We start from the raw sequence: 27544 nt of genomic DNA, 5'->3' as shown, positions 1-27544 counted from the left end.
TGTCTTATGACATTCAATAAAAATCTGAAAAGCAAGGTGATCAACAAAAAGTATTCATAACTCAAATTAAGAGTCATGAACGACATTCTGCTTTAGTGTTTGTCAATGATGGCAAGAACAATAAGGCATTCAGCTTTGTACACATATAGGCCAAGTAAATGAGACACACACACACACACAAAAAGGCAAAGAGTAAAATATTCTCCACTCTCAATAAATGCAAAATCAAAATGTTTCTTAGCTTTTACTATATATATTTTCACAAAAGTACTCACTTTGCTACATTGTGTTTACAGAAGTCATTTGATGCACTAAAATAATTTGATCATGCTTACATTTTGAAACCACACTTTCCGCTGTATGTTTTAATCTGAAAATCTAATTGGTCTAAATGTCTGTACTAGAGAAGTGTTTATCTAGCTGCTATAGCTCAGTTTCTGCTCATTTATTGACAAAGGTGGTTCAGTTCTGGTAAACAAAACATGACATTTTAAATGCCTTCATTTTCTCCCTAAAAGAAAACAAACTTGCTGAAGGTGAAAGGAAAGAAAAGAAAAACACTTCATGATTTTGTGCAGGATCTGTACAGTGAAACACTGGAATACAAACATCAAGTGTAACCCAGATGTCTATCTTTATTCTGCCAAGGTTTTCTATTGGGCATCTAAACTGTGCAAAATGTGTATGTAGGACCATGAAATATGGTAAATAGTTCAGTTGAGACATGCTAGATAATCAACAAAAATGCAATGAATAAAATAACATGGACCAATGTAAAACTGCTAAAAATAGCCATAAAAAAAAGAAATGGCAACACTGTCAACCCTGTTCACACAGAATCCACAACATTTTAATAAGCTGCTAGCGAAGAAGTTAACATTACAGATGGTCCTGATCAATTCATCTCAAATGCTTCATTCTGCTGCTCAAGAAGAAATGAGAGACAATGTTGTGAGAGTGAACAGAAGTGCTCTAGTGACAGGCAGGGGTGTAGTTCTTCAGGTGTCTTTAAAACTCCACTTTGCATGCTGGGAAGGTCTCGTCCTGCATGGCTACGGTGCTGTTGCTCCCAAGTACCGTGATCGCTAGATCTCTCTGTCGCTCGTGGGTCTCCTGGTACCAGCTGTGCATAGTCAGCGAATCAAAGGTGGGGATCAAAGTCACCTGCAGGTGAACAGAAAAGCTATTAAACAATGGTCAAGCTGTGCAGGGAGCTTACATGATGAGGGTGAGTAAACTTTGACCAGAACTTTCATTTAGGTGTGAACTATTCCTTTAAAACTTTCTCAGAAGGTTCTGCATTGGGCACGTACTACTGTTATGTTCTGCTGTTGTACACCTTATGTAAAGCACCCTGAGATTGGGAAAGGTGATGTTTAAATAAAACATCTGTTTACCTGCACATCTGGCCAGGATGCTTTGCCCTCTAGAAGAGAGTTGAGAATAGATCTCATGACTGTTTCCTTGTGCGGCTCATCTCCACTAATTATATAGCAGGACGAACGGAGGCGCCGGAAAAACTCCACATCGACAGTGGAAGCTGCTGAGCCAGAGGGCAAATATGCCAAGTCCAGAAAGATGGGTACTGAACTTGAATTTGCACTGACAGAACCTGCAAAGGGAAGCAATAACATTATGCAGATTTGGACTTCAAAAGCACATTCACTGGTCTCCCTCCCTCTATACTTCATATATTTCTATTTAAATGGAAAGCTTTGGACCTCAGTTTTTTCTGTTTTTAAACACTTCATGAAATGTAACGCTGTTATTTATGTGGAGCTGGTTTATTTGATTCAAGGTTTAGAACTTTAAAGATTCAATAAACACCAGAGTTACAAATGGACAATATATTCCCGGGCCTCAGGGCACTGGTTTAAATTGACCAGACTGATTTTCTTGAAAATAATTCCTGAAGGCAGTCATTGATGTGTTACCCAAGATGTAACAACTGATAGTTGCAGCAGAAGCACCTTTAAGGGCTTTAAGACTTGTACAGACTGTAAGCCCAGCTCCAATTTTTGTGCATATGCAATTAGAATCCAATCATATTAAGCAAATGTGAATGGCAAAGAAAAAAACAACAACAACATGAAATTCCCATTTTTACAAATCAATTTCAAGCTTCATTCCTATGTGGTTTGAAATACTATTCAAATCACATTTCTGGAAATCCAATTCAGTCAGACTTGCGCTCATCGAAGTTTGCATAGCTTTTTTTGGCTATGTCACTTTTTCACATGCCATTTTTTTTTAAAACATGCAGAATTTCCTTGCAGCAATAAGGTTTTGTTGTTTGGAAAAATTACTAATTCTGGTCTACACACTTATTTGAATAAAGCTGCAAATTCCACCTACAGTATGTACATTTCTCCCGATGCCTCAAGACATAAAAATCCAGCGCAGTGACGTGATAATGTAAGACAACATCTGTATCGCAAGCCCTGTTGCTGTTGTTTTATTTTTTTACCATAGGCATACCAATGCACAATCATTGCCATTGAAACCAATGCAGATATTTTGTTAAACAAAAGAGCATCACAAGACACAAAAAATCTAATCTGAACAGTTGTGATACACGGTGAGCACAGCCAGTCATTTAGATTAGAATCCAAGTGGATACACAAATAGTCGGATGAGAATTGACGTAGCTTTAGAGATGCAACTTATTAGAAAACACAAATATTACAGTTAGCATTCTAAAATCCTCTAAGAGAAGTCACGCCTTTAAATTCACGCCCTTTGATTTATCGTCACTGATAAAGCCTATCGAATATCCTGACCAATCCCCGACAAATGTAAAATTTTTATTTTTCTGAAAAAACAAAAACAAAACAATGAGCACTTACTGGATGAGGACTTTGAAGGCACTAGTCTAGATCCGCTAACAGCATTGCGGGATGCAGGTCTGGTGTCCAGACTGGATGTTGGTCGAATAGTTCCACTGGCGGACACCTGAGCACCACTCTTTGTCTTTCCACCCTGTGTTACAATGTTTGCAGATGCAGTCTTTGTGGACACAGGTGCTGTCTTTTTGGTCTTAGATGTTACATTCTTGGAAGATCTACCCTGACCATCAGCTTCTGGGTCAGCCATGCAGGCACCGGGCTGTGGTGGCAGTGGTGGTAAATCCTTCATTGGGGCAGGTGGAGGATCTTCAGAGACATGCTGGGAATTGTGGTGTACCGAATTACTGCTAGGATGGTCATGAGGATGGTGTGGTGGAAAGATGTCACTAGAGTCTTCATCAGAGTCCAAGTCCTCAGTAATGGAGCGACACTCTTCAGTGGCTGGTGGCACATCAGAATCAGAAACTGAGATGAGAGCGACGCTGACAGAGGATGTCGTCTCCTGACCTTCCAGAGACTGATGACCGCTACTACTGCACTGGTAGGGCTGTCTAACTGACTCCAGAGAGTGGTCAGGACTTGGGGCAGCAACCTCCGAAGAGAGCCCCTGTTGGTTCTCTGGAGATTTGGAATGTTTAAACTCACAAGGTGAAACCAGACATAGATCAACATCATGTGGAAGGATGTCAATCTGTGGTCCTAAGAGGTGATTCTCTGATCCATCATATGCGTGGTGACTATTATGAGATGTTTTTAAAGGTAAAGACATATCTGTTTTGGGGTCACGGTCTGCTAAATGTCCATTAGTGTATGCCAAGCTGCCCAACACATCCTGTGAAGGACAAACAGGCACTTGTTCGAAGGAAACCGATAATGAATCATCTAATTCAGTTGAGTGTGGAGAGCCAACTTCTGCAGGAAAGGAAGTGATGCTGGGAGAGGCATCAGTTAGAGTGTCTTTAAGAGAAGTTGAGGAGAGAAAGCTTGATTGTCTATCTTGTGACGATATTGAGCTGTTTTCTATATTGCTTCTTGAACAAATTGCCATTGAGTTCTTGCAGTTCCTGAGACCTAACTTGCAATTTTCTCCAGAGACTTGAGAAGAATTGTCAGGGGATTGTGGGTAATGGCCTGAAATGTTCTTCCCAGAGTCTGTGGGGGAAAATAACTCAAGGGTTTTTTCATCTGAGCTTGTACAGACATCCTCTTTGAGGCATCCATCAAGCTCTGTTGGTGTCATATCAAAATTAACACTTTTCTCACTCTTTAGAGTCTTTGCAAGTGGGGAGGGAAGTCCAATACCACTGTTTGAGCCAGGAGCCTCATCCATACTGCGAAACTTCTCTGGACTTTCATCAGTACCTGTTGTAGAGTCATTCATCTGCTTGTCATTGTTCTCAGAGGTACATTCTGTTCTTGACCTCACATGGTTGCCTTCAACATCATCCAATGGCCCATGTTCATTCTCCACCCCCAACTTTTCCAACTGGGCAGTAATGTCCTCAGGTGTAGATGTCTTTGACTGGACTGCACTTGAGGGTTTCAGATTGTCCTTTTTGTCTGGCTTTGGCTTCCCTTTGGTTAAAGGATCCTTTTTAGGGAGCATCAAATCTTTCTTTAGTGAGCCATTCTTGCCAACTGTCTTTCTAGCCTCTGCATTGCCTGGCAAATTTCCAGTGGCTTTCTTAACATCTTTGCCAAGAGTTTTGGTAGTTTTTTTGTCTTCTGTTTTGACCTCTTTCTTAATCTCCTTTTTCAAATCAGGTTTAATATCTTTCTTGGGCTTAGCACCAAGATCTTTTTTCAAGGGTTCTTTCTTTTTCTCTACATTCTCATCTTTCTTTGCTATACTTGACGGTGGCCTTTCCTCTTTCTTCCTAACTTCCTTTTTCTCATCTTTAGCAGGTTCTTTCTTAGCCACTTGCTTTTCAGGCTTAGAAGTTCTTTGTTTCATATCATCTTTTGGCGTCACTTTTTCCTCAACCTCTTTCCCTTCTTTTGAAACAGTGTCATTAGTGGGTTTAATCTTTGTTTTAGTGTCTTGCCTTTTCAAATCTACTTTGCTTACCTTGTCTTTGAGTGAAGCACTACCAGGTCGAGACTCTTTGGAAATACTCTTAAGGCTTTCCTTGCTCTCAGCACGCTTTGGCTGTTTATCCAATTTTGAGGCCTCTAGGCCTTTCAAACTAACTACCGGGTGTTTGAGGAACTCTAGATGCTTTAGTGTCCCTAAACCTTCGAAGATCTTGGATTCTGGAGTGCACCCAGGAAACAGAACACGAATGATCTTTTCTTTAGGATTAGCTGGATGCCATACCAACAGTGCACATATGGACACCATGCACTCTAGAGGGATTTCTGAGGTCTTTATATTCTGAGTGCCGGCAGGCCAAGTCTGCAGGAAAGCCTCTACTTCTTTGCTACCTTTGACTGGATTGAGTACATAAAGATCTAGTCGACCTACACCCATCTTCTGGAAAAGAATTACCGGCTCGACAGCTGGCCCAGCAGAGCGACTGAGCTGTTTTGGAAAAATTGACAAGCTTTCTAAATGTTGTAATGTTAGGGAAGCCTGATCACAATTTCGAAGGACCCTGGAGTCACTCTGTAATGTTTTGAGTCTTTGTGAAGCATTGAAAAATACAACCCCTATTTCAGGAGATATCAGATTCCTCTGCCAGTCTTCATTGCTCTGTGATCCAGCGGACTCCTCTTCTTGTTGTTCAGCCACTTTTCTGTGAAGTAGGCTGTTTATACCAGGTAGATTATCCACACCGACATGGGTGAGCAATACTGAGTCAACTCGGTCTAGATGTCTCACCAGTTTCCAAAAACAAGACCGAGTATCAGACCCCCCATTGACTAAGACATTGAAACCATTCACAGCAAAGAAGGCACAGTCACCTCTTCCTCCAGGAAACACATAGCAGCAGGGACGGGACAGTTTTAGGAAGCCAACTGTACTAGGTGCCTCAAGCAAGTCAAAAGGCAGCTGAGGTTCAAGAGACTCTGACAAATACTCTGTAAACTCCTGAAGGCCCTCCATTTCTGGGAGCACTAATGGAGGGTTGGTTTTAATTTCAATATAATCTTGCAAATTATGTTTTTCTAACTGAGAACTTTTCCACATCCCAGATTCGGGACAGATCAGAGTTAGGCTGGCTTTCTGAGAAGGGTCTGCAGAGGTCAGAAGATCTCCAATCTGTTTTGAGAACAAAAAAAATTACATTAGAATAATAATATAAATTACAGTTAATTATTATATTAGTTGTTTTTGACTATTTAAATAGTAAAATTACAAAATAACCAACTTGTTTGACATGTTTGACTGACCTCTTCATCTGTAAATATGTGGATAAAGTCATTTAATGAAAAAGACCCTATTTGTAACACAAGGTCTCCAATGTCTTCAACACATCTGCCAGCAACAATTAGCAGCTTGTGAAGAGACGTATCGGAAATGAGCCGACGAACCTATGAAAATAAAGATGAGCATTGAAATGTTTATTGACTTTTTCAGTTAAATTTTGTAAGATAGCTCATAATAAACTTTACAAACAGAATTTAGAACACAAATTGAGACACAAAACAACATTTAAAAGAGAACACTTGGTTGCTGCTCTGGACAGCGAATAAATATAAGGAGCAAATATAACCGAGCAAGGTACTTCAAGGAATGTGTCAACATTTTGCTGTATTTACACGGTCTAACGCTGAGTAAATACCAGTCAAATAGCTTTCATACATTTATTAGAGAAGAACTGCAGTGGGCAGAGAACAGTGAAGGAACTGCATGTGTGTGTAATCATACAGCAAAACCAATATTTAACAGTTTAAACAAAAGGGAATCAAGGTATAGAAATTACATCATAAAAGCAAATGTTTATTTCACTTTGATTTAGGGTTGGGTACAAGAAAAGCTAAGCAATACATAGTTTCAAACATCGTTTAGAAGAGTGCAAACTAAAACGGGGCAAGACTATAGAAAATGTGAAAACAAAAAACATTTTTTAATTAAGTTTACAAATATTTTAAGCTCTGTTAAGGCTTAATTTCTTAACATAAAACTAGAATAGTTGTGAATCCTTTCTAGTCTTCCAATTTGCAAAACTAATCTAAAGGTGCAGAGAAACATTTACCGTTGCTCTGTGAAATTTCACGGGCAAAATCCATTCATAATAGGAATTCATGTGAGGGTCAAAAAGTTGTCTGCTCAATGCATAAATGTAAATGTAAACTGCAATCTACACAAAGCACTTCAACACTCACCTCTGAACAAACCAAATCATGAGATGGGTTGACTATCACTTTGGTTTCAAGCAGATCCCCACTGTGCTGCAGGGTCTTCAGGCCTGTGGATAGGGACATAGAGTGTGGTCTATTAAAAAGTGTGTGTATGACCTTAAACCGTTATTATTTTAAGTTTTAGTATGTAAAAGATGCACACAGTGGGTAGAGAACAAACATGGCAGCAAACAGGAAACACCCCCCCCCCCCCACATTTGATTTTCATGCTCACTTTCTAATGTGCCTTTCAATTAAAGGTGCAAAATGCAACAAATCAAACAAAAGATGCAAACATAGAAATTCAACATACACATGCAGCAAGGACAGAGTTTGTGTTCACAATGATGCCTGCTGTGAAGTTATGTGCCATTTACTGGATATATGGAGCATACTGTAGAACCTGGAGTTAATGGCCCGAATGGTGCAAGGACCACAACGCCAGCAAGCATTTATGAATCGCAGTATTCTGCATCATGTGGGTAATGGTATATTGCTATAGTAAAAAGGTTTTATTTTACTTCCTCAAACAATCATCAATGATGAAAACAATATTATTTATATGCAGTTGATTAGGAAGTACAGAGGTCACAAAATGGATTTTTGGCTGCATGACATTGTTCCTGTCTTTTCCACAAACAATGAGCAAACGTGAACTGCGGGTAATTCTAGCTCTTCTCTGCACCATGACTAGTTGAAAACACATGGTAGGAAGCATCGCTTTCCTTCCTGTATGCAGGCGCAGCTCTATGACAACATCTTTACAGTCTCTAGTAGTCACAGATAAGTTGAGAAACAATATGTAGGGCTACAGACTAACATATTAGAGCGAAGCTGTACAGATTATGGCAGTGGGACCTTTAAATTAAACGTTAAAGGACACAAATAGCAATAATAGTCACATTAACCAGACAACATATATGCATCTGTTCATACAGGATATGACACTAACTATTTTAAGATTCAAAGAAACACAAAGCAGCACAGAAAATTATATCGTATATAGTACCAGAGTCTTTAGGACTTCTAAAATTTTACATATTTTGATTACATTTTCCATGAAAAGACAAGATTTACGGTGGTAAAATATCATGTGGAGAAACTCTCCACAAACTAAGTATAACAGCTCGTGTTGTCAAATGAAGGGTGCCAGACGAAAATCCAAAAGAAGTAGGTTTTAATGATAACAAGGGCGAAGAACAAACACATACAGAACTTAGCTTTACTTTACGCTACAACACTTTACACTATGATACTTTAAGGAACGACAACAAAAACTTAACAGACAGTGTTTATAAACACAAGGAAAGTAATTAGAAGAACAGAAACAGGTGGGTAGTAATCAATTAACTAAAAAAGAAAAGTTAAATGACCAAATAAGGAAAACTAAAGGAACAAGAGAACGGGGGTCCATGACTGTGACATTACTGCCCCCTCCCGGAAGGCTCGTCCTGAGCTGTAACACCGGGGAGTGGGGGTGGGCGCCCTGGAGGTTGGTGCAGGACAGGAACAGGGTGGAGTTGAGGAGGACCTCCAGGGTGGATCTGGAGACTCGGAGGGGCATGGCGGATCTGGAAACTCGGGGGGCCATGGCGAATCTGGACACTTGGGAGGACATGGCAGATCTGGACACTTGGGAGGCTATGGCGGAGTTGCCTCCGAGGCCGTGGACCCAACCCCTGCTTCAGCCTCTACGGCTGGATCTCAACTGCCCCCCCCCCAAATTACTTGGGGAAACTTACGGGGCTGGACTCTGGGCCTGGAGCAGACACAGGAGCGAGCTCTGGGGCTGGAACCAACACTGGAGCGAGCTCTGGGGCTGGAGCCGACACTGGAGCGAGCTGGGGTTCAGAGGTCGGGGGATTGGGAGCCCCTCCTGGGCTGAACTGGGGATCGGGAGCCCCTTCTGGGCTGAACTGGGGATCGGGAGCCCATCTTGGGCTAAGTTGGGGATCGGGTGCTTAGGAGATGAGGAAGGGATGAATGGAGACGCAGAAGATACAAGGCTGGGCGGAACCAGCGGAGACCCAGGAGACTTAGGGGTGAAGGAGGTTCAGGGAAGTGCTCTAGAGGGAAATCTGGGGAGAATGGGAGCAGAGAAATCTGGAGGTACTGCCATATCCATGTTACTATAGCTGGGGGCTGGTGATGGAGGGTGATCGGGAGGAGAGGGCAGGATCATGGATGGCGGCACTAGCATTGCTGAAAGCGGTGGCCTTGACATCACCACTGGCTGCGGCATTGACGGGCTGAGGGAGCTAGCTGAGCTTGTGAGGCTACTAGGGTGGTTGGGTTTGGGCAGTCGGGAGGAGTGGTATGCAGAGGTTTTCTGGCTCAGGGTGAGCAGGTGCAACACGGCTCGTTATTGAGGGGACTGCCTTTTTGTAATGGGTTTTATTGGTTTTGTCTCATCTAGTGATGTCTGGATAGCAAATTAATCTTTCTATTTAACCCTATCTTCTTCATGAACCGGTCGAACCAGTTCACCAAATCAAACTGAATCGTTTGAAATACTTTGTGTCTCCAATATGCACTAATCCACAGATTATTTCAGTTATTCGGTTTATAAATGTGCCTTACACTCCTCTGACGCAAAATAAATCAATCTCCCAAGTTATTCAGTTACTCCTAACAGTACATTGACTGAACTGAACCGATGATGGGATGTGCACGAGCAGAGCAGCTGAACTGAGCCTCGTCCTGCTGGGAGATGGCATGACTTTATGTTAAGGGGCGTAACAGCACTGGACAGCTGGCCGGTCAGAGCACGCCTCACTTTTTTAAAATAATGAGCTTTGTAAAAATTGGTGAGATTCAGAAAGGTAGGGCATAGAGGAGAAACTATAATGTACATTATAAGGTAAATAATGTGTTTTTTTAAAACCTTAGTGAGCACCACTAGTGCATAGTGCTAATGCAAAAACAATTCAGCTAGAAAACAATGCCATGAAAACAGAATCTGCAAAAAAATCGAATCTCAGCACTGTTGTTGTGTACCACCAGCATAATACCACTCCAATGAAGCTTTCCTGCGCGCCTCCACCATGACTCTGATCTTATCGAGCAGTAATTATGTGTGTGGAAGCCCTTCCTCTACCAGCCTTTACAGACAACTGAAGCACAGACCATCACATCTGGACCAGCAGCAGCTCTTCAGAACAGATACATGAGAACCATTAAAGAAACATATGGGAATAACAGTGCACTATTCATGTTGTGTATGGGACACTGTCAAATGTATTGCAGGCCCTTGTACAAACACGCACCCAGCTGGTCCTGTTCTCTGCCATTTGTGTAAATAGGGGCGAGGGGTTTAATCTGATCTACAGTATCTGCTGCGTTCAGGACATTCTGCTGGGACCAGCTGCTCTGACAAACAGATCACAGCCTGCTCTGTGAAGCGCTGGGATATTCAGCTGAATCTCTACCTTGGCAGTAATTCAACTAAAACTATGGGTTACTAGCAAAAACTAGCTAACTACACTGCAACTATATTAAGAGGGATATTGATATGTTTTTAAAAATTCTTAGAATTTATGCTTCTTTCTTGCACAAAAGCAGATCTCAATTTGCGTGACAGCATTACACTTAAACATGTATATCAATAAAACTAAAACTACACACAGAATCAACATACTAAGAAACTATTTTCTATTATTCTGATATATATATATATATATATATATATATATTTTTTTTTTAGCAAATATCAACTAAACAACAACAACACAAAAATTATGAATTGCCTCATACAGAGCAGCACTGCCGTTTGAAAAAGTCATCCCTTAATAGTGCTCTTTTAATGGACTGTCCAAACAAACAAATTTGCTAAATAAATAAAGATAAGAAATCAGTTTAATTTTTCACAAGTTCCATTAAGATTTCCGGTTATTGTATATTTATGCTTATAGTCAAAAAGTGTGTCAAATTAAGTGAATGAATAACATCAATTTAACCAAAAATACATATTATTATATTACTATTATATTATATTGTTATTCAATTTGACCTTTTATTTTGAAGGGAGTAAATCCTTGTGAGTTTGTGTGTATTTGACGGGTTAAATAAGCATCTCACTTCAAATTGATTTAAAATACCTGTGAAATGCAACATTCTACAATTAATTCCATTTTTATTTGTCAGATTTTCCACATAATGGAAATCACAAGGCCCTGAATGTTGTCAAACTACACCAAATGGAATTATATAATGGCAGCCTTTTCAAACTGGACAAGAGTTCAGTTAAAGGCTGCTTCAGGTGTGCTGGAACAGAGATGGATCTTTTCTCTAGTTTAAGATGGATACATTTAGCATCTTTGGCCTTGAGCAAAAAAAGCTCACTACTCACAAAACGTACACAGACTCCATCATCTGTCAAACGGACAGCATCAGTGTGATCAGAGCGATCTGCCCCTGACATTCCTGAACAGCTGCTCAAAGATTAGTCAGGATTAGTCAGCCTGGAAAGGACGGGGTCACTATACCTGTCACATTCAGCAGAAAACAAGCCTACATGAAAACACGGAGTAACAGATGCTGCCAGTGTGTCCAGGCATCCACAGATGCCAAGAGAGCTGAGGTTAAAGACAGGCACAGTGACGGGGTAAAGACTAGATACGGTCGTGATGGGTGTTAGGGCCCTTTGAATCTTTTTTTTTTTTTATTATTATTATTAATTTGATTTTCCTCAACCAAATTGCATTTTTTTTTAATTACAATTTTTCTAGATTACGTTCTAATGGTTTAATTTTACAATTTTAGTAAAAAATGTAGTAAACCAAAAATCATGTCTTATCAGTTAAATGCATAAAATATCAGTTTAATAATTATTTTTTTTACAATGATAAGGCCCTATGATTTTTTTTTTGATTTATAAACTTTTACATTATCAAAAACGTATGGTAATTAAATTAAGGTTTAAAACATTATCAATTTAATTAATATTTTAAAATGTAACCAACTGAAAAATGAACAATTCCTTTTATTATTTAACAAAGTGCCGAACAACAGAGATTATGTTGAAATTAAAACATGGAAGAAAAGTTTTATGGTATTCTATAAAAAAAAAAATGAATAATTGCATTACTATTATTTTGAAAAGTACATTCTGCTTTGAAGTAGTAATATATCTGTCATGATTTCTTCAAGTTAAACCAAACTTTTATTTTGACGTGTTGTCGTGAAGACCATTGAGTTTCTTTATATATATGAAGTTTTGAAGTCTTTTAAGCATTTTTCAATATTCAACTAATCCATATGACTCGCAAATGTACAGACCTTTTGATTTATAAATTCAAAAACTGTCAAAATGTCATGACATTCTGCGTTATATTGTAAATTTGTCACATACACCGTTACATACAGAATATGAAATGCAAATTTATAAATGTAAATGGATGTAAATTCTATGGTTGATTTCCATGTTTCCCTGTGTGCAAAGCTTATAGCTTTTTGAACTTTTTCCCAATCATCACTGATCCTGCTGCTTCAGCACAGTGCCTTCATTGTACACAGCAAATCAAACGCTGAAAGTTGGAGCTCCCTGTGATTGAAAAAGCACACACATCAATTCTTAAACATCACACAGAAACATGAGTGCAGCAGTGAAAGGCAGTGTTGTCCTGGTCTTTGGGTGGACTCCTCTCTGACGGGACGCTCATGAAGAGAACAGTTTGAGCTCGAGGGGAAGACTCTTTCACAAGCACTGTTACAGGGTACAAGATATGAACTAATCTCTTCTCAGTCTTATTTTACATCAAACTTTATCATTTTGTGGTCGATTTTGCTAGAATTATATTTACTATCATTCTGTAATGCCTATTTATTTATTGCCTATCGAATTAAATGCACACCTTGTATATAGTAATAGTAATATACAATGAAATAGTAATATACAATGAAACATGGTTAAAAACTACTTTTTCCCTACCATTTGGAATTAAAATATCTGACATTAGTTAATGCATTAGTTATAATGAACTGTATTATCAATCTTAGTTTAATGTTATTTTCTGCATGTTATAAAACAGTAATTTATTTCTATGATTTTAAATGATACATTAACATTTGTTAATGCACTGTATTATGAACGCATTAACAATGAACAACACTATACTTATAAAATAACATATTTATTAAAATAGTTAACATCTACTAACATCAACAAAGTGAATCTTATTGTACAGTGTTCCTAAAATATCTTCACCTTGAACTACATTTTGTCACATGAACAAAGTGAGTTCACTTGATGAAAGAATCATTATTCAATCATCATTATTAAATCCAGTCATTTTTTAGCTCGAAAGTCTTTTGAAAACAAATGTTTTTCTATTTGAATTCATTTGTTCTGAATCAGGTCAGCCTAGAGATTTCACAATTTCACAGAAAAACCGTGACTTCTTGCCTTTATTTGGGCCTTCATTCAATTTAGACTAACTAAATATTATTTATACTTTTATATCCAGAACACTTCAACCCAAATATTAAAAAAATCGATGTGTTTCAGAAAGGGGTGTATAGATGAGAAACAATAATGTACGTTATGTGGAAAATAATAAGTTTTTGAACCTTAAACCGCATAAACACATTTTATTACACCAAATAATGTTCTTTTTAGCAACATTATATGACCCCTTTAAAATAAAGCTGAAATTGATATTATATATATAAATAAAAACAACAGAAATGGGGCTCAAAAAAAGCAGCCTTGTGGATATTGTCCATCTACTGTGTAATAAAAGAGTAAAGCAAAATCTCTAGCAGTTTACATACATCTCTCTGGTTATGAAATATAAACTATCACACCGCTCAGTCGACTCCAAACCTTCAAGACTGATCTGAAGTGAACATGATGAGCTGTAACCAGCTCAACACAGTATCTATGTACAGAGCCACTTTGAAACAATAATCAGCAGTTAATTACTCACAGCCAGGATGGTTGCTAAAAAAAAAAATACAAATAAAAAAAAGCCACTGCTGATTTAACCCTCATTGCAATATTAGCATACTTACCAGACAAATACTGTCTATCCTGACTTACTTCTGCAAAGTTGACAAATTTGACGAACGTGACAGGTGAACCGCAAAATACAGCTTGACTGTGTTATCTGTGTAAACCACACTTCTCTAATACAAGAGACCAGTCATGACAGGGTCTATTAATCCAGTGCTGAAATCCTACAGGACAGAGGATTTGTATATCTATTAATAAATAAGAATATAGATTTCAATGGTGTCTCCATTGGTGAAGTCAGCCAATGATCACTCACACACAGCATCAATACATCACTGATGCACAATCACATCTCGACGCCTTTGAGAGAACAGATTCAGGGCCAAAGAAGAATATAAAATGATTCCAATGATTCCTTTGGACAGCACAGGTTTAATATAAAGTGGTAAAGATGATTTAGGCCATCAGCTGTTGGTCTTTTCTGCCCCACTCCAGCCTGCAGCCTGACCCGAAGGGACTTTCCCTTTGGGCATGAAGGACATGTTTGTTTTCCCATTTTTTGCTGATTCATGATATAAAGTTTCAGGCCAGCATATAGTCTGCACACATGGAATCACTCTTCACAAACTTTATTAACTCCTTGACTGTTGACCAAGAGTAAAGTACTATGTGAGGAACAATTACATTCATTAAATTCAGATTTAGAATTATTTCTATAAATCACTCTTGCAAAACTTAGGCTTTAACTTTAAACTTTTGCATTTCCCTGCAAGACTTTGCATTCTCCCCAAAAAACGTTGTTTGTTCACTCGCAAAAACTTGTGTGTTCCACCAAAAAACTTTGCATTTCCACCCAAAAAAAAAACAACTTGCATTAATTTGCACAACTTTCCTTAGGTTCCTCTTAAAAACTTTGCGCCTGCTTGCAAAACCTTTGCATTAACTCAAGTAACTTTGTGTTCACTCTCAAAGAATGCAAACGTTTTGCTAGGAAACTCACCATTAATGAAACAAAACTTGAACTATAATTTTATATCATATTCTTCCCCATCACTATGTCCCTTCAGGGGCTCCATATAAGACTCTGGGCTAATAGTTTTAATGAATCCCATACAATTTCACAGATCTCCCTCCTAAAAGAAAATGCAAAAAACAGACAAGGGTAAAGGATTCATAGATTGATTCTTACCTTTGAGGTCTTCAGAGAAGGAAGCCGAGTGTCTTGAAATAAAGAGTTTCAGCTGTTGGTCTATATTGCAGGCGGTCAAGTCGATGTCCCAGGAGCGAATACCTACACAAAAATGAATCCGCTCCAGTCAGACTGCAGTCATGACAAGCAAAACTCAATTATACATGGAGCACATTCACTGTCCACTGAACATACTGACTTTGTGCACTTTCAAGACACACTGACTGCATTTATAAACCACCTGGTCAGATTATTATGCTGTGTCTTTGGTTAAAGAAATGCGTAGGTGAACTGAAGCTTTCAGGGTTTTTGTGAAAATATGAGATCAAAAACAGTTTTTCTTTAGATACATATTTTACAACCAAACAAGAGGTCAGAGTCAAACTTGGTTTGAGTTGTTGCTCTCTGGACAGAAATAAAAAGAGAGCGAGCAGGAGAAGTTATACTCAATTCAACAGCAAACTGGAAAAAGCTTTTTTTCCCCCTGAGCCAAAATAAGATGACCTCTTTCTACCTCTGACTCACTTTAAAAGAACCCTACTACTGCAATGGAAGCATTTTTTCCTCGTAGACTGCCCAAACTGAGCTTTTAAGCCAGATACTCAGCAGTAGTGGATGGCAGTAGTATGCTTTGACAGTAGCCTTTGTATTTTCCAGTAGTGCAGCTGACTAACAAGCCTCTGACTAATGATATAGTGTGACAAAACACACACGTGAACCACGGAAGCTCAGGAAATGATCACAGTCTCATGGAATGTCTCTCTCAGGTGTTGCAATCAGAAGTTCAGTTTATTTTAGAAGATCACATGAATTCATGATTTGATCATGACATGATTTCCCCATTGAAATATTTATAAATTTTTTTGTGATTTTTTTACTTTGTGTGTTTTCTAGTTGAATTGTTGTATTTAGTATTTATTTAAGTTATCTGTTCAAGCGTAATGATGTCAGCCTCAAGTCCTTTTATTTAAAAAAAAAAATGTATAGTCCAATATATGCTAAAATATACTGCCCTGTAAATTAGCTAACGGGTTTAAATGGGTTTCAAAGTGCGAGTTTTTGAAAATTATACCATTATCGTCTCCATGTAAACTATAAAAACGTGAATTTGTTAAACACGTGAACCATGCATATTTCGTGTTCACTCTGTAGCTTTGTGTGCAGGCGCATAGTGTTACTCTATAGTGACATCGCCACCTACTGGTCTGACATGAATAATACAGCGTTTTTAGTTGTTTTCACAGATCCATGCGAAAGGGAATCGCTTTAACAATGTTCTCATCTGTACACAAATTTTGAGATAAATTTGAATAAAACCCATTTCTGTTTCTAGTACAATTGTTGTCGAGTAAACGTACCCTTAGTAGCTACTTGGATAGACAAGTACTTTTTCCAAAAAAGGTCCATTGTCTGTTCTCATGCACTTTCAAACCAAACAGCTTTCTGTTGGTCAACATGGTGAATTCATTTGACCAACTCAACCCCGTGTGGGTAAATATTTCGCAATCAATGTGAAATTCCCAATCGCATGGATTCCTACTGAAATAACTGGAATTCGCTGTGAAAATATGCCAAACAATGGTGAACGTGAGCGCATCTTAACAACTTCAAATTACAAAGTAGCCTGTTTCTAAGTAGCTTTTTTTTCTGTGGTTGCTAGCATATTGGTAGGGTGCTTCTCAAGAAGCCACACAACACACTTCGTCATTCATGCCTGCTGAACAAGCGTTGCACACTTAAGTTTGCACACTGTGGTGTGTTTTAGAAGGATAAAGAAGTGTGGGAGCTGATCGCGTTTTAAGGAATGTGGTGCAGACAGTTTTCGTGATTTACAAACCAATTGTGGTCACACTTTCAGTAGGGCTCAACAAGGGCCGAAATGATGAAAAACAACAAGAATTCCTTCCTATTTAAAGTTGCTGACAACATTTAAAGAAGAAAGCTTCTTCCTCTCAAACTAGTGATGTGGAAGCTGCAGCGTCTGACCTGGAAGAGAAGGAAACACTGGCCACAGTCACAAAGAGGATGTGTGTGTGTGTGTGTGTGTCAGTCACACGACACTTGTCTATAACCACAGAGAAAGAGACTGATGATAAAGCGGATGATAAGAGAAAAATAACTACAGTAATCCCAGCAGCACACAAACAATCATCTCTATCCAGCCTGGTCTCAAGTCTGACGGTCTAAAAGTCTATAAACCCCCTCTAAAAGCCAACAGGGGTGGAAGACCAGGCAATTAGATGTACCACACACATTTTAAAGATGCACTTTGAACCATCCAGCACAATGAGGAAGGACAGTCTGCAAACACAAGACTGGCTATATATAACTGCAAAAGAGCTGCTTCACTTTTCAGGGACATTCAACAGAGAAAACAAGCCAGTGACGCACACCAGCTGCTATATGAATGTGCTTATCTTTCTTTCATAAGAGGGAGTGTTCAGATTGGAGGATTGCGAGCAGACCGTCTGAACAGGGAAGTCACGTTGGCTCAACCATGCTGAAGTAAATGAGCTGCATTATTGATGATCTGCTGAGCAGGCTGGGTCTGTTTGTGTGCTTTGGGATCCAGGGGCCAAGAATCTCTCACAGAATTGTAATTAAATTTATGCATTTAGCAGACGCTTTTATCCAAAGCGACTTACAGTGCATTTAGGCTATCAATTTTTACCTATCATGTGTTCCCGGGGAATGCAACCCCCAACCTTGCGCAATGCTCTACCACTTGAGCTACAGGAACACTTTTTACAGAAACAATTCACACAAAAACCATGAAACACTGAAAAACAATAACATCATTTGCACCTCAGAGATTACAGGAAACATCTCTCTTTGTAAACAGAAGCTCTGAACGGACACGGACGGTAGACTCTGTCGTCTCTCTGGCACTGACTACCTTCAGAGTCAAACTTCTCGTGCTGATTTATGAGCCTACTCTGGTTTAATGCCTTGCCTGGAAGCTGAGAGCCCTGCTCAACAGTTAATATGTGCATGAGCCCTCTGTGAGCATTCATCTCATTCTAGTTCCTACTCAGCTCACAAAATGAAAACGAGGTCAAGGTCACATGAACAAAAAAGTGACTCCCTGGAGTTGATATTTGGTTACATTCGTGCCATGTGACAGCTTTCAAGAGACTTTCAATGGTAATTCGACAACTCATCTACTCATCAACATCACTCAGGCTTTAATGTCTGACAATAAGCAATACACTCCTTAAAGTTAAAATACGTCTAAACTAGTAAATTTAGCCTACACTTTAAACTAGAAAACTATGGCTCTTATTCTTTATATTTAAACATATCTGTACAAACAATAAAAACACTATTAATAATAACAACAACAATAATAATAAAGCTCTAGCCACATGAGCGACCAAAAGAGACTGTCGTCATTTATCGAATGACTTTGTTACATTGTTTCACGCGGTTATTCTCTTCGTGACGTCAGCTCGGAGCGTGATGGGCGAGAGCGCGCTCAATCATCGTCCTACAATAAGACTTTACCTCTGTCAATCTCTGACACCAGTAAATCCACAAACCCGGCCGGACCGGGCTGTCCCACAACGACCAGCAGAGAGTACTTGTCGCTGCAGAAGCCGGCTCGAGCGCCTCGGCTTGAGCTCCTCATGCTTGCCAACTCGCCGCTGTGCTCCGACGCCATGATGCAAAGTTTACACCGAGTCGCAGGCGGATGGTTCGTTTGACTCGGTTCTCTGTGACGATTCGGTCGAACCGATTCTCTATGGATCTTTTACAGAGAGCATGAAGTGACGTGAGGGAGAAAATGGAGCAACATCACTGATCTCAGTGAACAACATAAATATTTGACACATTATTATTATTATTAAAGATGTAGGGATGTTAAACATTGATAGAGCGAATTAATCTTGTACGCGTACATTTCAGGGTACAGAATACGAGCGAATATATTAGCGTATCCATATCGATAATAATTAAATCGAAAACATGGTGATAACAGCCAAACATTAAATGTAGGTCCAAAAACAATGAAACGCAAAATGCTGCTCGTGGACTTCTGGCAAACAATTTAGACTCGATTCGGTTCACTGAAATGTATCGTTCGAACGAACCGACCACCTCAAATGAACTGGACATCCCAGCTCAGGGAAACACCCACAGTTTATATACAAGGGGCGGGGAATGGTGGGTGACGTCATCTGCGTCCAATCAGTTGATAAAGAGATCGCAAATTGGCATTTTGAAAAGATTTTAGAAACAGAAAACTGGGTCTAGGATAGAAATTGGTGTGTTGGATGTGTTTTTTTGTTTTCACAATGACGTCTATTTTATTAGGGAAATGCTAGAGAAGTCGGCTCTTCACAAACAAAGCTTCTACATTTAATAAATGACTTTTTATGCACAAACATTTTGGAACTAAAAAGAAAAAGGAGCTGACATATGAAAAAATGTACTAAATGTGCTCTACATGCAAAATTCAAGGAATATGTGATGAATGTTTTATTGCTGGTCACAATTTCTTTCTTTCTTTTTTTAATGTTTGCTTTTAATGAATGGTAGTTTGCTGCAGTGTGGCAAATAATTTTAGAAAGTACAGATATTTCATGTAGACTCCTAACTAGTTATTATGAGGTACAGGGTGCATGCCAAATAATGAAAAATGATACTGATAGCATTCCACTGTCATGTCAAACACATGAGTCCTGTCTTTTTATGAAAATACATTTGAATATATTTGAATAAACTAATCCATCAGTTTAACTTTTACTAGTCTAGTTAGACTAATCGGATAGCTCTGATATGACAGCAGTCCCTTGTTCATTAAAGTTTCATTTTCAGGGGCTGTTATTGATTGAATAAGCTTTGCACCTCCTAGTGCATGAACACGACATTACAAGATTTTAACAGTCAGTTTAGAATAACATGAAACATATTTGTACCACATCGTTTCATAGTGCAATCAGGCTTTGAATAAAAAATAGAGATGTGTAGAAAAATGCATGCATTTATTTGATGTGTCAGTTTGCATTCATAAAACATGTTACAGCAGTGATGAGGAAACAACAAGCATCAGTAGGTAGAGTAAAAGGCAGCACTGTGACACTGAGGCATGTTTTCACAGACACTGGAGGATGGAGAAGCTGCAGCTGGTTCCTCCTGGACAGCTGCACAGCTTCCCGAAGCGAGCGCCTTTACGAACCGCACACTGCTCACCCGCACCACACTAAACACACCAGTGCATCGCTTCTTTAATGGACAGTTTTCATCTCACATAATTACATTAGGAAGCACAACCCCAACAACTCAATGTGTCAGTAGTCTGTGGAGCACACTGGGTCATTCTTCATCCCAAAATTAAACCCTGTCTTCGTTTACTCACCCAAACCCCCCCAAAAACTGTTTATCTCTGGAACTAGAATGAGGATATTCTTAAGATTCACTCATCATTTTTGTCCATCCGTTGAAAGGCAATCAACAAACATCAGAAAGGACATGATCATACAAGTAATCGAGCAATTTAATCCAAGTCTTCTAAAGATCATGAACTGATTATAATAGAGACTTGTATTCACACTGATCAACACATACGTAGAGCTCATTAAATATAGTGAACGGAAACTCAAACGATCATGTCGAGTCACTAGACTTTCAAAAGATGGACACAAATGATGAAAGAATATTACAAATATCTAAATCTGTGTGCCGGAGATGAATGAAAGACGTATAGGTTTGGAAAAACATGAGGCTGAGTAACTGATGACAGATTTAGCATCTTCGGGTGACCTAACTCTTTAATATTGGATAAAATATTACACTTGCATCTTTAAAAAATGGAATACATATTAGTATTAAGTTAACATATAGCTAAATTTGATTTAGTCCAGTTTTATTTTGAGGGGATTTTGCTGTGTATTTGCTAAACACTGCAGAAATATGTGACAAATGGTTATAAATGTATCTATTAAGCAATATTTTTTGACATATAATCACAGTATCCTTTTGTCCTTTCTCTGAACAAAGTATTTCAACCAAAGCATGATTTCGCTGATACAAAGTTCATATCCAGAGTTCAAAACGTCCTGCAGAATATCAGTGACCTAGTTACAAGTGTATTATATTTATGTGTAAAATCTGTGACTTACCGAGGAGACCCAGCCAAACCTCTTCTCTGCAGTGGGAATCTGTTTGTTCCTCAGTTTTATGAGAACTTCCTGAAGAGCTTCAATCTATAAAATATGGTTTGTTCCTAATGAATTCATCTGTCAGTGCTGTAATTTTGGACTGATTTCTAGTATCTGAAGCCAATTCTTACCAGCTCTTTCTCCTCCTGAGCCTTCATGTCATCGTCTGGGGAGCGGATCTGTAGGAAGTCATCACAACTAACTAGTAGCATTAAGACGGAGCAGGTTAGGGTTAGAAGAAAGATCCGATCACTGACCATCGTGTCGAGGAACAGGACTTGATCTGAGACAGACGTCTTCTCGAGTAACAGAAGAAGGACCATCTCAAGCTCTTATAAGCTCACTGTGCAATGACACAAATCCATTCTAGATGCATCAGAAGGAGATGCTGTAGATGTCACAGGGTCATGACCCCACCGTCCAGCTGAGAGCGTCAGCATGATGATTCATACGCCTGACCCATGAACCTCAAACATCACACCACTGATGTACACCTAACCTCATCTTTGACTACAATCACCAGTCTTCTCGATTTCCGGAGAAGATCATTTCATCACAAGAGAACCAGCTGCAAACGATTCCTTTAGCAAATCTATTTGGGTTTTGTGTGTCATGTGGGTTAAGAGTGAAAATGAAACATGCATGTCACAGTGCTAAAGACTAAATGATGTAAACACCTCAGCATGAACAAATAACTATAATAAGTGAACAATTAGATCACCGTGACTTTAATACATTTCTCTGATGGTTCCACACCTGTTAAAACGATTCACGTTTAACGTAGTTCATCAGGTTTTCTAAATATAATCTGGACGTATTTTTATAATAAATATTTGTTCATAAAAATATGATTTAATTGATCATATGTGATTATTAGTGTATATATCCATATATGTCACTGTTATGGGACTGCAGGTGAACCCTGACAGTGAATAAAAACACTGGAAATCTGCTCCCCAAAAGCCCAACGTATTACAACATTTCCCTAAAAACAGACTAAACAGTCAAAAATGTAGAAAACCACTTATTTCTGCATTAAAGGCCTCCAACAACAACATTTAAAGGTGAAAGAATTTATAATTATAGTTTATAATTATATTAAAGCAATTATTTTAATAAATAAAAATTCCAGTCAAAGACACTGCTCAAAAAACATTATTAACCGATATTCGTCATAATATATTTATTTATTTGTTAGTTTATTTATTTATTTTTTTAGTGTAATAGGGCTTCCTCTTTTATAGCATTAGCTGAGGTAGATTTTTTATCCTTAGGAAGATTGTAATTATAATTGAATTTATTTAAAGCCAGAGCCAGAAAATCGTTCTGTAAGCCATTGTTCAGTAAAAATATAAAAAGTAGCAATTTTATGTTTGTTCGCCCTGCTGTACCAAACATGTATCCAATTTCAAAATGGAGGCACTGAACTATCATCTTATGCATCTTATGTTTTCATTAATATTCTGTATATTATTAAGTATTATGTCTTGTTATTAGAGTAGCTAGTTTTCCTCAATTAAAAAGAGCTAGAGAGCAGCACTCATGTCAGAAGAAGAGAATGTGTGCAGTCATTAATTATATGTGCTTGTCTTAGTATTCAAATAATACATGATACTTACTAATTATGATATATTAATGTAACTAATTTCTCTCTTCATTTCCTGGCAGCCTGTGAGTGAGAAAGACTGGCGAGATTTACTAATAGTATCAATTATTGTACATTCATTCACTCATCTGACATTGACAACACAGCACTCTTCTGTATTGTACTTCTGTTACTAAAATAAATTATGTGATTACATCTTTGTGTTTAAGATGATACAAGAATATAATACAATATAAGGTTCATAAATCAGCCTGTTTTATGATTTGGCTCACTTCAGGTTTGGGTTCAGTTCTGGCTAAAGACACTTTAGCTGTTGATTTGGGCCAGATCTGAGCCGAAGGAAATTTCAGCAGGAATTCAGTCAACAATGTGATCGATCTACAACTCACAGTTTATGTCTTGACCACCAGAGGGCCAAATCCTCCATTTACTGTATATAGACAAGCAACACAGTTCCACCAGTATCTTGGTCTTTATTGTTTAATATGAGACAGTGTACTGTGAATTATTGTAGAATACACAAACAAATGAATGAAAAACAAAAGTTGATTTTCCTTTGGTTCTTCTTCAGGTGATGGTTTAAACACTCACACACGCGCTCAGCTCACTGCTGCAGTCGTGTCCGGCTGTGGAGACTCTGTAGTGTTGGGAGGAGCGATGCTGACAGCGAGAGGCTTGAACTCTTTCCAGGGTTTGGTGGGACAGTTGATGGTTGAGTTTTTGCTCATGCCGATGCTCTCCTTGGATTCCTTGGAGGATTCTTTGACTTGCTTCTGTGGACTCGGTTGTTCGTCAGGCTTGATCCTAAGAGGAGACCAGCCTGGGGGACGTTTAAATCTAGCGACACTCTGAAGACAGGATGAAGGGCATGAATGGGTTTACTGAAAATCTCTAGCAATGATGTGAAAATGATCAATATCGTTCAATAAAAATAAGCGAGATGTAAAATAATTGATGGGGTGGTTCACCTTAACAAACGCTGCCTGACATTCAACATGCACTTCTGGGTCCTCGTGCCTCCAAGGAGCCACATCCACAGTCGAGTTACACTGCAAGACCTCCTAAACAACAGCCTGATGTGAGAGGCTACAAGTACACATCCACTTTTTTACACAAATATATACAGTATATATTTGTATCTTTCTATATAAGAATGTATTACGATTTCAAAAAAATATGAAGAAGCAAACTGTTTTCAACATTGATAATAATCAGAAATGTTCCTTGAGCAGTAAATCAGTATATTATAATATTACAGCTATTTAAATTGTAATACTATTTCCTAATATTACTGTTTTAACTGTATTTTTGACCAAATAAATGCAGTCTCGGTGAGCAGAAGAGACTTCTTCCAAAAACATTTAAAAATATCATTCAGAAACTCTAACGTTTTGAATGATAGTATATTTTGGGATACAGCCAAGCCTTTAGAACAGCACGAGGAATTATAAAATTGCACATGTATATTTGTAATTAATATTTTAATTCAAGGTGCTGTATGTACATTTTTGACTCTCCTAAAGCATAAAAATACCATAATATGTTTGCAGATATTTAAGAAACATGGTAAGTAAACACTTGTTTATCTGAAAAACAATGCTACAGTCAGTTATTCTTCTTTGAAAACGTGTGTTCTGGCCCAGAATGTCGTGTTTGTTTTGGTTTGGTCAGTTTACCCAATTGTATTTCAGCACCCCAGGTTGCCAGTTGGTGGAAAACAAAGCATATTTCAATTCAATCATCATCAAGTTCACTCATTCCTGTTGGTGTCGTCAATCTGGCAACCTGCCTGTGTGTCAAGTCTGATGAGGAGGGGCCGGGTGAAAAACCCTCGCCAATATTTTGAATTTAGACTGCAATACCTAGTTTAACCACTCGGTGTCAATCCTACACACAGCACCTTTAATCAAATCAGTTCATTTGCTAATAGAGAAAACATTTTTTTACTGCTTTTGGACAGTACCGTATTTTCCTGCATTGGGTGGCACTCCTCAGTTACTACTTTGATTTCTGGTCTGGTGCAGTTGCTCTTCTCAACCTCAAACTGCAATTTATACCTGAATCCAGCAACGACCTACACACAGAGAAGATTCACAACACCACAACATTACCCTCGATGGTCCTGAGGTCAACCAGCCACAGCCAACAGCCCAATCCGACAAAAAATCAGCCCAGTGGATTAAATGAGGTGATTTTACATAATTTTTGTCCATTTGGAAAACGCCTGGTTTTACCAGTGAACACGTTCCCTGGGAATCATTCAGCTGAGCGGCAGGATCATGAAAAGGAATCATTTACCTGTTTTGTTGCTGACGTCAAGTCCTTAAAGATGAAGAAATGCATGTGATTGATCAGGCCGTTGGCTTTCGACAAAGAATGAATGAGCGGTCCCCTCAGTTCCTCGAGATGTAAATCGATCTTTTCAGGGCAGCCCAGACAAGGGGCGACTTCAGAGGAAACAGGTGGCTCAGCTGTTGGAGAACGTTTAGGAAAGAGAGTGAGTCAAATCTGATATATACTTCGATAGAGGCCAGCCTTTAGCTTTCAAAACAAATAACTGACAAATTCCTGGTGAAGAACAGTTCAAAAGGGAGATCCACCAATCGTAGTAGTCAGTGTTGGAGATGGAAATCACAAATTTAAACTATGTTTCATGTAATGACGGCAATACTAGAAATGAAAAAAGGGGTTCAAGGTTATCCTGAATCTGAGGGAATCTGAATCCTGTCACTGATCAATATATTTCGTAGTTACAGCGGTTTGAATTTCTATAGGCAGAAAAGTGCCATTACTTTCTTTTTAAGAACTTTTACTATGGAAAAAATGGCTAAGTGCACCTATAACGGTAAAGTATAAAAGGGATTAAACAGTCATAATATAACATGCGACATACCTGAACAGTCATGTGACAGTAACTCTTGATCTGCTTCTGTGAACAGGACTTTCGCATGACAGTTTCTGAGTGCCTGAGGAACCACAAAATATACATGGACTACAATCATGGCCAAAGGCTGCTGTTAGACACTAATTACTTGTGTTGGGGTAATGCATTACAAATAACTCAAGCAATGTAATCAGATTACTTTTTCAAGTAACTAGTAAAGTTGCGCATTACTTTTAAATTTACAAGAAAATATTGAGTATATATATATAGAGAGAGAGAGTAATGCACATTATTTTGTGTTCAAATTGACTGACTTCGCTCCTGTACCCGTGTTGAGATAAATCAGCATGAGTGCAAAAGTAGAGGCGCTTCCTGCTGCCAGAGACTTAATTATTTCACTTTTGGTATGAAAAGCTTGACAGGTGCCAAATATGTGGTAACTTATGGATTTTTTTGTTATTAGAAAACAACAACAAAAAAAAAGATCTAAAAAAGATCTTACCTTATCTGCTTGTTGCAGATAGTCACATTCTTGCCAAACCTTGTCTCCTCCTGCTGGACAATCTGTCTCTCTGCTTGTGAACCGTACGAACACAACTTCTGCCGATTCATTCTGAGCCTGTAAAAACTGCCGTATTATGCTACACTCTAAACAATAAAGGCTCTTTATTGGCATTGATGGTTCCATGAAGAACCTTTAACATCCATGTAACCAGTAAAGTTAATAGTGGGAAAAGGTTATTTTAATTATTAAAATATTCCTCATACTAAGAAGAAAATGGTTATTTTAAGAGCTGGTCACTGAAAGGTTCTTTGGGGAACCAGAAATGACTCTTCTGTTGCATTGCTACACTCTACACTTTCTAAAAAATCAAGGTTTCCACAGTGATGCCAAAGAAGAACTATTTTTGTTTCCCTAAAGAACCCTTTCAGTTCTTAAAAGAGCCATTTTGTCTTACCATGAAGAACATTTGCACAATCTAAAGAACCTTTTGTGCATTGATAATGTTCCACTGATGTTAAAATTCAACCATGAACCACCATTTCCAATAAAGAGTCTTTATTTTTAAGAGTGGAGGAGAACCTACAGTCGCTTAGAGCTGAAATATTGTATAATGCAAAGAGCAAAACTACATCCTACCTTTATAGCCTCCAGGATTTCATAGAGAGCAAGTTGAGCACCTTCAGTTAATATCTTATTATGTGTGGAAAGAGTTAAATTCACAACATCCTCCACACGTTTATCATCACAGGGAATTTTAATGTCAGTTTGCCCATGTCCTCCAGAAGAATAAAGCCAAGCTAGCGCAAAAAGTGCCAATATCTTGTCCCGCATCATTCTGAAAACCCAACAGTGGAGTGAGAGGGTTCAGAAGTGTCCGCGCTGGACTCTATCCGCCCCTGTAATGATTTACTCACTGTTAGAAAGCTCTGTTCTGTGTCTCTATCTCCAGCTGTCCAAATATGGTGCGGCGGTATTCAGCAGATGTAATGCAAATGTTTACTCATCTGAGATGCTCTCCACAACACACAGTTCTCTGAATCACCGCTGCAAAACAATGATAAGAGACCCTCACTGAGACCTTTAGATGATGGTGCACAAACTGACATTGAGAGACATT

General features: G+C 38.6%; 3 protein-coding genes across 3 annotated transcripts; all 3 read right to left on the bottom strand.

Annotated features, from left to right (window-relative positions):
- Positions 1 to 466: 466 nt before the first annotated feature.
- Positions 467 to 18965, bottom strand: LOC132131948 (microtubule-associated protein 1B-like). The gene is made up of 7 exons (XM_059544138.1): positions 18776 to 18965; positions 15272 to 15373; positions 7116 to 7198; positions 6180 to 6320; positions 2847 to 6048; positions 1398 to 1612; positions 467 to 1164 (listed from the first exon to the last, which is right to left on the bottom strand). The coding sequence occupies exons 1-7, from the start codon at positions 18930 to 18932 to the stop codon at positions 1009 to 1011; spliced, it is 4056 nt and encodes a 1351-aa protein (XP_059400121.1). The 5' UTR covers positions 18933 to 18965; the 3' UTR covers positions 467 to 1008.
- Positions 18966 to 20258: 1293 nt separating this feature from the next.
- Positions 20259 to 21768, bottom strand: LOC132131503 (cocaine- and amphetamine-regulated transcript protein-like). Its single transcript, XM_059543545.1, has 3 exons — positions 21564 to 21768; positions 21394 to 21477; positions 20259 to 20474 (listed from the first exon to the last, which is right to left on the bottom strand). Exons 1-3 carry the CDS (start codon positions 21753 to 21755, stop codon positions 20367 to 20369), a joined length of 384 nt encoding a protein of 127 aa, XP_059399528.1. The 5' UTR covers positions 21756 to 21768; the 3' UTR covers positions 20259 to 20366.
- Positions 21769 to 23582: 1814 nt separating this feature from the next.
- On the bottom strand, positions 23583 to 27337 carry LOC132131464 (kininogen-like). The gene is made up of 7 exons (XM_059543496.1): positions 27064 to 27337; positions 26425 to 26541; positions 25932 to 26004; positions 25337 to 25509; positions 25002 to 25112; positions 24007 to 24099; positions 23583 to 23886 (listed from the first exon to the last, which is right to left on the bottom strand). Exons 1-7 carry the CDS (start codon positions 27259 to 27261, stop codon positions 23638 to 23640), a joined length of 1014 nt encoding a protein of 337 aa, XP_059399479.1. The 5' UTR covers positions 27262 to 27337; the 3' UTR covers positions 23583 to 23637.
- Positions 27338 to 27544: the final 207 nt, after the last annotated feature.

This window comes from Carassius carassius, chromosome 48 (assembly GCF_963082965.1).
Source record: "Carassius carassius chromosome 48, fCarCar2.1, whole genome shotgun sequence".
Lineage (NCBI taxonomy): Eukaryota > Metazoa > Chordata > Actinopteri > Cypriniformes > Cyprinidae > Carassius > Carassius carassius.
Note: the sequence above shows the minus strand (reverse complement) of the source record. Positions and strands in the feature narration are given on the sequence as shown.

What these genes read in the sequence shown, in the direction of transcription:
- LOC132131948 (XM_059544138.1), bottom strand. Translation starts at nt 18,932, where the DNA reads ATGGCGTCGGAGCACAGCGGCGAGTTGGCAAGCATGAGGAGCTCAAGC. An exon ending in GGTGTCAGAGATTGACAGAG is followed by an intron (nt 15,374 to 18,775) that starts GTAAAGTCTTAT and finishes ATTTTTGTGTAG; the next exon opens with GTATTCGCTCCTGGGACATC. An exon ending in CTTCTCTGAAGACCTCAAAG is followed by an intron (nt 7,199 to 15,271) that starts GTAAGAATCAAT and finishes CCCTATCCACAG; the next exon opens with GCCTGAAGACCCTGCAGCAC.
- LOC132131503 (XM_059543545.1), bottom strand. Translation starts at nt 21,755, where the DNA reads ATGGTCCTTCTTCTGTTACTCGAGAAGACGTCTGTCTCAGATCAAGTC. An exon ending in CTCAGGAGGAGAAAGAGCTG is followed by an intron (nt 21,478 to 21,563) that starts GTAAGAATTGGC and finishes CATATTTTATAG; the next exon opens with ATTGAAGCTCTTCAGGAAGT. An exon ending in GGTTTGGCTGGGTCTCCTCG is followed by an intron (nt 20,475 to 21,393) that starts GTAAGTCACAGA and finishes TGGTGTGTTTAG; the next exon opens with TGTGGTGCGGGTGAGCAGTG.
- LOC132131464 (XM_059543496.1), bottom strand. Translation starts at nt 27,261, where the DNA reads ATGATGCGGGACAAGATATTGGCACTTTTTGCGCTAGCTTGGCTTTAT. An exon ending in ATCTGCAACAAGCAGATAAG is followed by an intron (nt 26,005 to 26,424) that starts GTAAGATCTTTT and finishes GTGGTTCCTCAG; the next exon opens with GCACTCAGAAACTGTCATGC. An exon ending in TGACGTCAGCAACAAAACAG is followed by an intron (nt 25,113 to 25,336) that starts GTAAATGATTCC and finishes CTCTGTGTGTAG; the next exon opens with GTCGTTGCTGGATTCAGGTA.